General features: G+C 56.5%; 1 protein-coding gene across 6 annotated transcripts; it reads left to right on the top strand.

The window, feature by feature from the left end:
• The first annotated feature begins 6 nt into the window (after positions 1-6).
• Vps9d1 (VPS9 domain containing 1) lies at positions 7-9,204 on the top strand. Of its 6 annotated transcripts, none has more exons than XM_033757872.1 (15): positions 7-98; positions 1,184-1,259; positions 2,166-2,255; positions 2,363-2,522; positions 3,727-3,850; positions 3,928-3,990; positions 4,364-4,416; positions 4,515-4,602; positions 4,751-4,836; positions 5,075-5,565; positions 6,191-6,320; positions 6,589-6,797; positions 6,963-7,059; positions 8,156-8,260; positions 8,633-9,204. In XM_033757872.1, exons 1-15 carry the CDS (start codon positions 48-50, stop codon positions 8,724-8,726), a joined length of 1,917 nt encoding a protein of 638 aa, XP_033613763.1. In that variant the 5' UTR covers positions 7-47; the 3' UTR covers positions 8,727-9,204. The 6 variants fall into 6 exon arrangements, with proteins under 6 accessions (XP_033613763.1, XP_019063500.2, XP_033613762.1 ...); XM_019207955.2 differs by having other exon boundaries at positions 2,163-2,255; positions 3,739-3,850; XM_033757871.1 differs by having other exon boundaries at positions 2,163-2,255; positions 4,518-4,602.
• Positions 9,205-12,517: the final 3,313 nt, after the last annotated feature.

Below are 12,517 nucleotides of genomic sequence, written 5' to 3'. Positions count from 1 at the left end.
TGGCAGCTGCAGCCGGGGACGGCGCGGCAAAGCCGCTGCAGAGCGCTATGAAGCTGGCCAACGGGGCCATAGAGCTGGACACCGACAACCGGCCGCGGGTGAGCGGGGCGGGCGGTGAAGGGCAGGAAGGGCCCTACGGTCGACTCCGGACTCTGGACTAGGAGCCACTCCTGGCCTCACTTCCCAGTCCGGTCACTGAATCAGAGCGTCCGACCCGAAGGGGCTCCAGGCTGCTCCGAGGCAGCCTCGGGATGCGTGACAGGCAGAGCGGTGTGTTCGCGCGCGGGGGTCCCGGGCAGGCTTCGGCCAGATCGGGGATGCATCCCAAAAATCCGACTGTCGGTCCTAAGGTCGCTTGCGAGGAAACGCAGGAGGGAGGGTGCAACAGCCGCCCAGCGAGCAGCCCAGGGCAGGTAGAAAAGCCGGCGAAGCTACTCGGGCTGCCCACGGAGGAGTCTGTATGCTCCAGGAAAAGCATCCAGTCCTCCTAGTTGGGTTTTCTGGGCAGCAGGTGCCCCCACACGTCAGTAATCCTGCCTGGAACGCATACTGAGCTTTTCGCCGAAGTGCAGACTTTATAGCTGGGCTAAAACAAAGCAAACATACCTGCTGTGGTTCCAGACGCCCTAGCTCAGCTAGAGCCTCGACAGAGCTGTCACACCCTAGGAGTGCAGCATTGAGGGTTACAGGCTCCTGTGTGCACAGCAGGAATCATTAACTTGGGGATTTTGCAGAGGGATTTCCCTTAATTTAAACCAGAAAATGAGCCTGACATTTGCAACCTCATTCTCTCCCTGACCTCTCAGGTAATACTTTTTAATGTCATGGAATGAATGGTCCTTGAATTGCACAGGAAGGAAACTTGTTGCCCAGAGTGAAAAAGGACATTTGAGGCTTCCCCTTCACCCATTAAATGAATCTGAGAAAGGCAATGAGAGGAGAAATTGAAGCCCATATGGTCTCTGGCTCTCACTGTCTGTCCAGTGGGGAAGTTGTAGGAGGAAGTGCTCTGACATCTTTTCCTTCAAGTCTGGACAGTGTGGCTACTGTCTCTGCCCCCCGGCATGTTCCTGAAAAATGAGCCGGCACTGCTGCTCCTGTTCCCACAAGGGCTCTGGGCAGGTTTGACGCAGCCATTCTCCCGTCGGGCTTGAGCTCCACCATTTTTCTCCCCTGGACACAGGAGGCATACATGGAATACCTAAGGAGCATCCACTACATCTCCCAGGTGCTACTGGAGGAAGTGGAATCGACCAAAGGTGCCACAGCTTTGCCACTGCTCTCCCCAGTGGGTCCCAAGCCCAGGGCGTCTCCTGTGTCCTTAAAACCTGGTCATTAGCAGAAGGTGGCCTGTGAGCATGAGACCCCACAGTATGACGTTAAGGGACACTGCGGCAGATAAGGGAATAAGTAGTAGAGTGGGGCAAGATTCTGGCCCAGGGAAGGGATGAATGAACTGCACAAAGGTAGGGGCAATCCCAGCACATGGATATGGCAAGACTGTGTACCCTGGGTGGGTGAAAGGAGGTTCACGGAGGCTCTGAGTTTTGTGGGACAGGCCAGTACAGGGACAGAGGCGCGGGTGCTCGGTAGGGAGGAGAGCACTGAGAGGAGGGCATGGCAGGAAGAACCCCAAGGATAAACCCAGCGGAACCCCAGAGGATAAACACCCAAGTGGTCCACCATACCTGACAAGGAGACGTGAGTGTGGAATGAGGAGAAAATGGAGTCTACAAGGGGTTTGTTCAGAGGGGAGCAGGATAGTGGCCTAGGAGATGGAATTAGTGGGATGCAAAGGTTAGCAGTGGTCCCATGGAGGAAAGGGGTAGCGCAGAAGGAGGGTGGTGCTTGCTGCTGTGCCTGCAGGAAGGCAGGGCTGTGGGAACTTGCACTGGCAGGAGGTGGGTCAAGGGAGTCCTTGGACAAATCCTGGGATATCACAGTGGCCTGTGAGGAGTGAAGGTCGCCATCCAGGTGCAGCGCTTGGACACCCAGGCCCAGTGAGCAATGAGGAGTCAATCTAAACTGGGTTAGCCAAGCACTTGCTTGGGAGGATGATCAGAGATGACTGGGGTGAGCTTCTCCACATCTTTGTTTTCATCTAAGCAAGGATCTGACTCATTAAGGTTGAAGAGTAACCAGTCTTTTTGTCCCTGCCCCAGAAGCCTGGGAAACGATGCCCCCTGACACCTCAAAGATGCTGAAGCTGGCTGAGCAGTGTTTGGAGCGGGCCCAGTCAACAGCTGCCAAGCTCGGTGGGTGCCCAAAGGAGGAGGCTGTCCTGGGTACCCCCAGTCTTTGTCTGCTTGGTGGGACAGGCCCTGCCTGTCTGGCTGAGCCTGGCTGTGCATATGGCTTGCAGGGAAGACTCACCTGAAGTCAGCAGTCCCCTTGGTTGCTAGGGCGCCACCTACTGGCCGACACCGCAGGGTGTGCTCAGATGAAGGAGGGAAGCTCTCTCCATTCCTGCCACCTGAGATCTTCCAGAAGCTTCAGGCAGTGGACTCCCAAAACTCTAAGAAGTAAGATGGCAAGGTGGGAGGTGTGCAGAGCCTTTGGTTGGGTTTAGAGGCCAAGCAAAGTTAGCAAGTTTGAAATCACCTTGTAATAAACTGTAAAATCAGGCCAGTAAAATAAAGAACCAAGCAAGGGCCAGGGATTTAGCTCAGTGGTTCTGCCACCTGCTCGCAAGCAGAAGGACCCAAGTTCGATCCCCCAAATAAATAAATAAATAAATAAATATAAATAAATATATAAACCTGAATGAAATCCAAATGATTGAAAAAAAAAAAAAAAAACAAAAGTGTAACACTGAAGTGCTTTTTAAAAACTAGTTGGAAACCAAAGGAAGTTATATTTCCCAGTAGAAATACATACACACATACCAAAATGAGTGGACAAGTTTGTAACAGCAGAGTAGATCCAGCTGAAGAGAAAATGATTAAGTTGGCAATAGAGTCAAAGTTTATCTAGCAGATATCACAGAAACAGAAAACAAAAGATGGAAAGTCTAACATACATTTTTTGGAGGTCTACAAAAATAAAATGAGGGAGAGACACATTATTTGAAGATGTAATGGCCGACAATTTTCTATAAGTAATGAGGTACTGACACAGGTAGAAAGCCAGTGGCCCTTCTGGGGTGATTTAGGGCCTGCTGCTCCTGCTCACTGCCAGGGGAGCACAGGCACCTTGTGCCTATGTCTGCAGTGTCAGGGCAGGGCCTGGGGGGGGGTTGTGGTTCCAGGAACCCACACCCAACAGATCAGGCAGAGTTCTCCATTTTTTGATTGCAAAACAGTCTCCCTGTTTGGCTTGTCCCATGACTGTCTTTTTTTTTTTTTTTTTTTTTTTTTTTTTTGGTACTGGGGATTGAACTCTGACCCTTGCACTTGCTAGGCAGGCAGCGGAACTACTGAGCCAAATCCCCAGCTGTCCCATGCCTTTGGTGAGGGTCATATTGTTGACTTTTATACAATCCAGAGGTCTAGCTTCTCTTGAGAAATCGGAAGTCTCGGCATTGCTGAGGCCAGTGTTTGTGGCAGGTTAGAAGGGCAGGTACCTGCAGCCCACTCCAGACCCCTCTGCATTTCCTTCCTGCTCCATCACCACCACCCCTCTTCAGTTTACCTTCTTCCACCCCTGGTCTCAGAGCAAGGTCAGGAGGGGCGTGAAGGAGGGGCTGGGGTTACCACACACTCCTGGGCTTCCTGATCTGGGTGGCAGCTTTATGTTTAGGGAACTGACACCACTGGAGGAGGCCTCCCTGCAGAACCAGAAACTGAAGGCCGCCTACGAGGCCCGAATGGCCCGTCTGGACCCCAGTCAGGCTATGCAGAAGACATCGCTGGTGAGTGGAGCCTGGGGAGAGCCCAGGTTGCCCGGGAAGGGCCCAAGGAGCCGCCTCACTTCTGCCTTCCCTCCTAGACCCTGTCTCTGCAGCGGCAGATGATGGAGAACCTGGTGATCGCCAGAGCCCGAGAGGAGACGGCATCCTTTCTGACCATCCCTGAGGGATGGTCCTGAGGGAGAGGCCAAGGGTAGAGCGGGGAGAGGGTTATGGGAAGTGTGTCTTCAGGTAGTAGGCTCCCTGGGCCCTCTGCTGGTACCTGTCCTCCACCCAGCACAGGTCCTCTGAGATGTGTCTCTCCTGGTGCCTTCCCTGGGAACAGTGCTCCTTTACGCCTCATTCCTCTGGCCTCGCCCACTTGCCGGATGACTCCTTGGGAATCAGTAGCAGCCGCATCAGCCACTGGGATCCCTGGGGATATGGACAGTGCTGGGGTGTGAGCGGATACGGGTTGCAGAAGAGGTGGGGGCAGCCCAGGTCAAGCACGCTGACCCCTTGACTCTGCCACCCCAGCTGCAGCGGAAGATGGAGGAACGCCGGCTGCGGCTCCAGGAGGCCGCCAACAGGTGCAGCTCCTTCCTACCTTGGGCCAAGTAGGGAGGCCTGGTGGGGCTCCTGTGTGCACAGGTCCAGCCCTGGGTCCCAGCCTGTCCTTCCTTGCCAGGAGGTTCTGTAGTCAGGTCGCCTTGACCCCTGAGGAGCGAGAACAGAGGGCCCTCTATGCAGCCATCCTTGAGTATGAGCAAGACCATGTGAGTGTTGCTGGGCTGAGCAGGCAGGCAAGGGAGCCAGGGTCCCATGGGCCTCTTGGCATTGGGTCCTCCTACACCCTGGGGACGGTGAGGGGCGTCCCATCGTGGGGACCTACTGTGCTTTCCTCCAAGGCCCCCTGTCCTGCAGGACTGGCCGAAGCACTGGAGGGCCAAACTCAAGAGGAGCCCGGGAGACCTGTCTCTGGTGACCAGCCTGGTCTCTTACCTGCTCAGGTACCCCAGTCCTTCCTGCCTCTTGCTTGGTGACATGGAAGGACAGCTAGAAAAGGAAATTAGGAGGGCTGGGGAGGGTCAGGTTCCTCACCCCACAGGCCAGAAGCCAGCAGATACACTGCAGCTCTGTGTAGCTGGGGTGGTGACCACTGTGGCTAGAAGCACAGGGTAGGGAAGGGTGTGTGCTCTCCTCATGGCCAGGCTGTACCCTGCCTACCAGCTACTCCTCTCCTTGCAGCCTTCCTGACCACCCGATCTCACAGCTGCTGAAGAAACTGCAGTGTGCAGTATACAGCGCACTGTATCCCGTTGTGAGCCGGGTCACCGTTGGCACTCTGTCTGCCCCAGGATGCTGCTCCCTGCCCTCAGATGCTGACAGGCTGCTGGCTCCCGGGAGCCAGTGCCTCCGCTCCTCCCAGAGCCTGCACTGCATGTTGTCACCCCCAGAGCCTAATGTGGCCCCACAGCCCCAGGACGGACCCCTTGACACCCCCTCATTTTTCCCTGGGACCCTAGATAGAGGCACAGACAGCAGCCCAGCCAGGTCCCCCTCACCCTTGGTAGATATTTCGTCCCACCTGCCCAACAAGGACAGCTCCTTCGAGGACCTGGAGCAGTTCCTGGCTACATCAGAGAGGTGGAGCTGGGGCTCCGGGGCACAGGTGACACAGAGGGAGCCCTTGCTGGAGTGTCTGAAAAGCACAGTGAAAGACATTCACAATGCAATTGGTGAGCTGTGGGTGTCGCTCTTACCATGGCCAGCACTCTGCTGGCAGCTCAGTCCCTTGGAGGGTGGCACTCCCTCTGTCTCCAGCCTTGCTCTAGCTGGGCCACACGGGGCCTGGCCTACTCATGCCTTGCTTGTTTGCCCCAGCATGTTTCACTCTGGTGGTTGACAAGGGTCTGTGGTCAGGGTTCTGGTCTGCCGGTGGTCATGGCTGGCCCAATGGGTAGGGCTCGTGCTTTCTCAGCAGGAAGACTGTGACACTATTCACCCTGCTGTCTGTGGCTCTCCCCTGCCTTCCCACTTTAGGGGTCAGGCTGCAGGTGGCTTGTGAGGCCCTTCTAGGGATGCAGGCTTTGGGCCCAACAGCCAGAGCTACAGTCTGGAGTTCTCACTGTGCTGACATGCTCCCCGCCCCACCCACCCTTACCTCCTGTGATTCTAGAGTCCCTTGGGCTCCTGCAGACCTGGCAAGGGTCTTTTCAGGAAGGAGCCATCCTCCCCTCCTCCTCAGACTCTGCAAGAATGGGGAGCTGGGCTCTGGCCCCAAACTGCAGACAGAATGGGCAGAAGCTCTCCTTGGGCTTAGCCAAGAGGGCCCTGAGGAAGTTCCCACTCTTCTCCTGGCAGACAGGCTGCTCTCACTGACTCTCCTGGCCTTCGAAAGCCTCAACACAGCTGCCTGCAAAGACCGTTGCCTGGCCTGTCTCGAGGAAAGCTTCTTCTCCCCACTGTGGCCTCTGCTGCTGGCCCTATACAGGTACAGCCCTTGCCAGGCCACTGACCTGGGACCTGCCACTGCCTGCTGCCTTCTCTGAGGCCTATCTGGATACGGTGCCCATCCTGCTGTCTTCCTGTTCACTGAGGCTGTCCCCTGGGGTTCTGGTTTGTAGATGGCCTGTACCCATCCTCCACAACTGGGGTCATCACTTCCAATTCACCCAGGTTGAGCCCCAGGTCCCAGCCACAGCCCAGCCTGTCTCCAGGGTGGGGTCCTGGGGTGGCTGAGCCTGACCTCTCTGCCCTAGGAGCGTGCACCGCACCCAGGAGGCTGCCCTGAGCAGGAGCATGGAGCTGTACCGGAATGTACCCCCCACGGCCCTGGGCATCCCCACCAAGCTCCTCCCCCGGGACCCTGAGGGCAGAGGGGGCGCCAGCTACCCCTATTGCAGTGCGGCCCAGGAGTTGGGGTTGCTGGTCCTGGAGAGCTGCCCACAGAAGAAGCTTGGGTGCATCGGTATGGGAGGTTTTGGGGCCAGCAGGCGTATGGTCAGATACAACAGATGCCTTCTCCCCGGCCACAGCCCCACTTGGGGGGACCTCTAATATGGGTACTGGCTCTCCCAAGAGGTGGGCAGTCTTGGAAGAAAATGCCCCACACAGCCCTGTTTCTGTGCCACAGTGCGGACCCTGCGGGTCATCTGTGTCTGTGCTGAAGACTACTGCCGTGCCCAGGAGCCCATGCCTGAGGCCAGACCCCAGGCCCCTGCAGCTGCCATGTGAGTTTCAGCGCAGCCCCCAGCACCCTGGGCCTGAGGCTGTCCTGCTCACAGAAGCCAGGGTAGGAGTGGACAGCCTTGCCCTGTGCCTGGCCCAGGAGTCCTGCCTGGTTTCTCTGGGTGTCCAGAGCTGGTCCTGGATGTGGGCTCAGAAAAGGCAGGCACCCACCCATCCTAGCCCTTTGGGTAGGCTAAGCCTTCTTGAGGATTAGGATCCCTGGCTGATCTGGTCAAGTTGAGGCTGCACCTCCCATTTCCCCCAGTTGCACACTACAGGGAGACCAGGTTGGGAGTGCTCCTGTACTGACTCCCAACGGGGGGTTTCTGGCACATCCAAGGGAAGGAGAGCTGTCCCCACCTGAGCCGTGGAGTTTTGTGATTTCTCCCCTACCTTGAACCTGGCCTGGCCTCAGCTGGGGTCAGCAGCCTTCTGATGCAGAGCTAGTATCTCAGTGCCCGTGAACTCTGCTTTCTGCCATCCTGTCCAGTGACCAGGGCTGGCCATAAAAATCCCAGTCACTGCAGGCAGAGGGATCTGAACCCCAGGTAGAGGTCAGAGTGGTGTGGTGCTCCTCCCTACACCAGAGCAAGTTGCCACCCTGCACAGGTCGTGGCAGCAGGAGCCAATGAGGCAGAACTGGCTCCCCCAGCCCCTTTGTCAGTAGGTGTGTGGGGTGGTCACCTCAAGCCCTGGCCTTGAGCCTGACTGCCCCTTGGACTCCTGCTCCGCTGGGCTGAGCACCTCATGGCCTTCCAGGGCCCTCAGTGCACATGGACCCTCCAGCGGCAAGTCTAGGGATCTGGTTTTGAACTGAGTGACTCCAATCTTGGGGTAGCCATCCATGGTCTGGCAAGGACCCTGGGGTAAAGGGGCACCCAGAAGCCTGAGCGGTCCCAGGACCAAAGGATCAGGAGAGCACTACACTTGCAGACTTGGCCCTGCCACATGTGTGGGCACTCTTGCTGGTGTCCTGTACCACTGGTGGGTGGGACAGTGCCAGGAGAGCAACCAGCCAGCCCAAGGGGCCATGGGTTTGGGGAGTCGATTGCTGCTTTGGCCCCAGAGCTCACCAGCCATGGTACCCCTATCTGGCAGTGGTGCGGATGACTTGCTGCCCATCTTGTCCTTTGTGGTACTGAGGAGCGGCCTTCCCCAGCTGGTATCAGAGTGTGCAGCCCTGGAGGAATTCACCCATGAGGGGTAGGAACCCCCTGTTGGAGCGGGGGTGGTGGGGATCCCTACCGGGAGGTCTGAGCACAGGCAGCTGTGTCCAGCAGGTACTTCACCCCTGATCTAAGCCAGTGGCTAGTGGATGACAGGCTTTTTGTGGGACACTGACCCCAGCATGTCCCTGGGACCCTAGACAGGAACCAAGGGGCTGCCCCCCAAGGGCAGTCGTGTCCCAAGGTCATTCCCCAGCCCTGCCACCCAAGGATGAGGACAGGTGGTAGGGAGAGGCCTCTCTACAACCCTAGCTGTAGCCCCCTCAGCTGAAGTCCTAGCCTGCGGGAGCACAAGGTGGGGGTTCCATCCCCTTCAGGTGACACCTGTCCTTCCGCCTGCCTCTGCTAGGTACCTGATTGGAGAGGAGGGTTACTGCCTGACGTCACTGCAGAGCGCCTTGAACTATGTGGAGCTGCTGCCACGGGGGGGCCTAGGCAACTAGTAAAGGCTGCATCCCAGGGATACCTCAGTGCCCTCTGAAGATGACCCCTTGGCTTCCATGGTACTCTGCATGGGGTGGACCATCAGCTCTGGCCCCTTTCCTGGTACACTACTGCCCCCATGGCTCAGGGCGGCCTTTCTGCAGCAGGATGGACATGTCAGCTCCTTGTACCCTGCTGTCCTGTGCTGGCCTCTGAGAGGCCCTGGGTTGCCCACCCATAGGGGCACTGCACAGAGGGACCAGAGTTGAGAGAGCCAGCCTCCCCTGCCTGAGCCCGGGCACAGAGCCTGCTGTTTATTTATTGGGTAGTGGCTGCCCTCCTCGCTTCCGGGCTTGTAGCTGTGCCCTCTCTCTGCAAGGACCCCCACCCTGGCTCATTGTGGTGGTGGTCAGTGAACGTGATAGGCCCTAGCCGACTCCTTGTCCTCTCTCTCCCGGGTTGGCGTGAGTCCATGTGGCCAAAAATAAAGAGGTTATAAAGTTTGCTTTGGTGTGGCTCTTTTGTCCCCACCCACTGGCCCAGGCTCAGGCACACAGCTACCCAGACCCTCTGCCCAAGAGCAGGGTCGCAGGGCTGTTCTGGCCAGGCGGGCATGGGCTTTGCTGTCCAGGACAGCCCAGCTCCACCCAAAACGCCACCTGGGGGCCTCTCGGGATCATTACACCACATGGAGACACAGTAATGTGCCATGGCTCTGCTTCCCACAGGGACACCGATGCCCTGTGGTGGTAGCATGTCCCACACACAGATGCAGAGATGCCCCACATCAGCTGTGTGTTCCTCCCCTGGACACACAAGTGGCCCGTGGCATCTGAGCCTTCCCCAGTGACCCCACTCCTACCTGTGTACACTAGGGCCTTGAGGTGGCCTTGCATCCCATGTGGGAGGAGACAGTCCAGTTTCCTTCTGTGGCAGCACTTCTGCATGAGGAGGCACATACTGCAGGCATAGCAGAGGCCAGGCAGGGAGGCAAGAAAGGAAGGGCCCTGGAAACTCAGGCCACTACAGGGAGGCAGGTGGCCAGGCTCTAAGGACACGAGGTGGCAGTGGGTGGTGGTCGGAATCTGTGGCGAAAGAGCCTTAGAGATGGCAGTGGCTGGTGTCTGAGGGACACTAGTCTGTGCCTTCTGCGGGTGACAGCTGCCCGCCCCTATAGGAAACAGCAGCATGCTTCCCCAGGCATTGCCAGAGCTGGGGGAGCGCAACAGGATGGAATGGAACGCCAAAGGAAGACATGACCTAGGACGGCTGGGGCCAGGCAGCCAGAGTCCTCGGAGCACCTTCTCTAGCGGGAATTTCCCAGGGGTTGGGGGGACAAGCCAGGGGCCCCTCACCCAGCTCTCCAGGGGAAGGCTGGCACCCACCACCTCAGTGTGCCCTGTCCCTGCTTTCCCCAGCTCGTCATTCACTGCCTGTTGGCTCCTCTGCTCTGCTGCACCTGTCCCCAGGGCATGTGCCTTTGGGCAAGCAGTCCCCAGGCCTGGACACAGCACAGCACGTCACCAAGCCTCCTGGGGCAGTGACGTCCAGCTCAGGCCTCAGCACTGACTAAGTACTGCTTCACAGAATAGAGGAGGATGAGCTGCACGTCCACAGTCACCCCTGCGCGGTGAGGCTGCTGTGTTCAGGTTTTGTGTCTTGTGTGTGACTCAGTGATAGCCCTCAGCCTTCCTCAGCCATAGCAACCCACAGAACAGAAATAAGGAACAGAGTATTCCCACTGGAAATCCTGAAAGTCAACAACAAAAGGCAGGAGTCCTACAGACAGGCTGTGGATCTAGAGGAGAAAACAAGACATTAACCAGGGCCACATGTGGTGCACATCTGTAATCCTAGTATGCCAGGAGGCCAGGGCAGGAAGATCACAAGTTCAAGAGTTGGCTGGGCAAGTTAGAAACTTAGCAAGACCCTCTCTCAAAATTAAAAAAAGGGGCTAGGAATGTACTCAAAGGTCTTGGGTTCAACCCCCAGTGCTGAAAAAAAAAAAAAAAAAGAAAGAAAAAAGAAAGAAAAGTAAACAAGTATGAGGTTCAAGATCACAATTGAGCCTGTGGCACACATCTGTAATCCCAGCACTTGGGAGGCTGAGGCTGGAGAATTGCCAAAAGTTCAAGGCCAGCCTGCACTACAAAGCAGGACCCTGTCTCAAAAAAAAAAAACATTCACAACAATCAAGAAATGCAAGTTCAAACAGTAACAAGATACAACTTCGTAGTCATAGACAGGGGAAATTTTTAGAAAGCTGAACAATGCTGAGTATGCAGTGGGGGGTCAGCGGTGGGGACCGACCAGCTGCCAGTCCTGGCCTCAGGTGTGTGTGGATGGGGCCTCTGACCTTCCAAGTCTGCCCTGTGAGTCCAGAGGGGCGACAGCATCCATGGAGGACAGGGAAGGCAAAGGAGAACGCACCTGTCTCCAGCAGCTATCCAGGTGGGAGCAGCCACCCAACTCACCACTCAAGTGTATTTGAAAGTCCTTCACTCTTCCTCATGTCGTCACCTGGGCAGGTTCCTGGGGACAGCCTGTGTTAGTGGCAGCCAGCACATGCCTCAGGGAGATCTGCCTACGTGGTTATAATACTTAGAAAGTTTCCTTTGAAATATCTGAAAATAGGCAAAATTTTGGAGAGAAATCAGGCAGGTACCTCTCCCCAAGCAGTTCTCGGCAACCTGCCTGGCATTGGCCTTGTCCTGGAGAGGTGAGAAGCAGGGGCTGCCGAGGAGGGGGTGTGGTCTAGCAGAAGATGCTTGCTGAAGCCTGGATCCGAAGGCCAAGGGCCACCACTCCTCCACCCGTGGGACTAGGGGAGGAGCTGAGCAGAGCAGAAGAGATGAAAGGCAGAGAAAGAAAACGACCCTCTAATCTGGGGCTTAGAGGAGGCCTGGAAGGGTCGGCTTTGCCGCTCCGGGTCAGACACCGGGGAGTGGCCCACAGGGGGCGCCCAACTACCTTATGTTGCTTGGCTGGTTGTTTTATGCCTTCTTTCTTATACCGTACATTGCTCTGTGAATAGAATCCAAGGTCGTGAACCCAGGGACTTATGTAGGCCAGGCAAGCAGTCCACCTTTGAACTACATCTTTAGCCTGAGGTTGCTTTTTAAATATTTTTCTGGAAGTGGGAATTAAACAAAGGAAGCACTGAGCTACATCCTTAGCCTTGTTTTTTGTTTTTTGTTTTTTGTTTTTTTTTTTGAGACAGGGTCTCACTATGTAGTTGAGACTGACCTGGAACTCACAATGTAGCCCAGGCTGGTCTCGAACTCACAGTGATCCTCCTGCCTCAGCCTCCCGAGTGCTGGGATTACAGGCGTGCACCACCATGCCCAGCCCTTAGCCTTTATTTTCTATTTCGAGATAAGGTCTCGCCAAATTGCCCAGCTGTTGTCGAACTCACGACCCTCCTCAGTAGCTGGGATCACAGGTGTGTGGCAGAACGCAGGAGGAGGCTGCTGTGTGGCGCATGCGTGTAATCCCAGTTATCTGGAAGGCTGAGGCACAAAGATTGAGAGCTCGACACCAACCTGGGCAATTTAGCAAGATCCTATCTCAAAATTTTAAGAATGAACCAAGATCAGGGGATACTGCAAAAGAGAAGGGCGGTGAAAGGGCTGAGGCCTCGCCCCTACCCCCACCTCCGGCCAATCATCGCCAGTAAGGGCGAAAGCCCCGCCCCCAGAGGCCGGGCTCTGGCTCCCGGAGCCAAATGCTGGGATGGTAGGCTCGGCCACTCCGTTTTCCCTTCCCGGAACGGTGACCGAGCGTCCGCTGGGTACCGGTACCATTGACAGAG

This window comes from Fukomys damarensis, unplaced genomic scaffold (genome assembly GCF_012274545.1).
Source record: "Fukomys damarensis isolate Sample0158 unplaced genomic scaffold, DMR_v1.0_HiC HiC_scaffold_32, whole genome shotgun sequence".
Lineage (NCBI taxonomy): Eukaryota > Metazoa > Chordata > Mammalia > Rodentia > Bathyergidae > Fukomys > Fukomys damarensis.
Note: the sequence above shows the minus strand (reverse complement) of the source record. Positions and strands in the feature narration are given on the sequence as shown.

Bases quoted from the DNA above. Each gene is read 5' to 3' on its own strand.
- Vps9d1 (XM_033757870.1), top strand. From the start codon at position 48: ATGAAGCTGGCCAACGGGGCCATAGAGCTGGACACCGACAACCGGCCG. The intron at 2,256-2,362 runs GTGGGTGCCCAA...TATGGCTTGCAG, and splicing joins GTCAACAGCTGCCAAGCTCG to GGAAGACTCACCTGAAGTCA. The intron at 5,566-6,190 runs GTGAGCTGTGGG...TTCTCCTGGCAG, and splicing joins AGACATTCACAATGCAATTG to ACAGGCTGCTCTCACTGACT.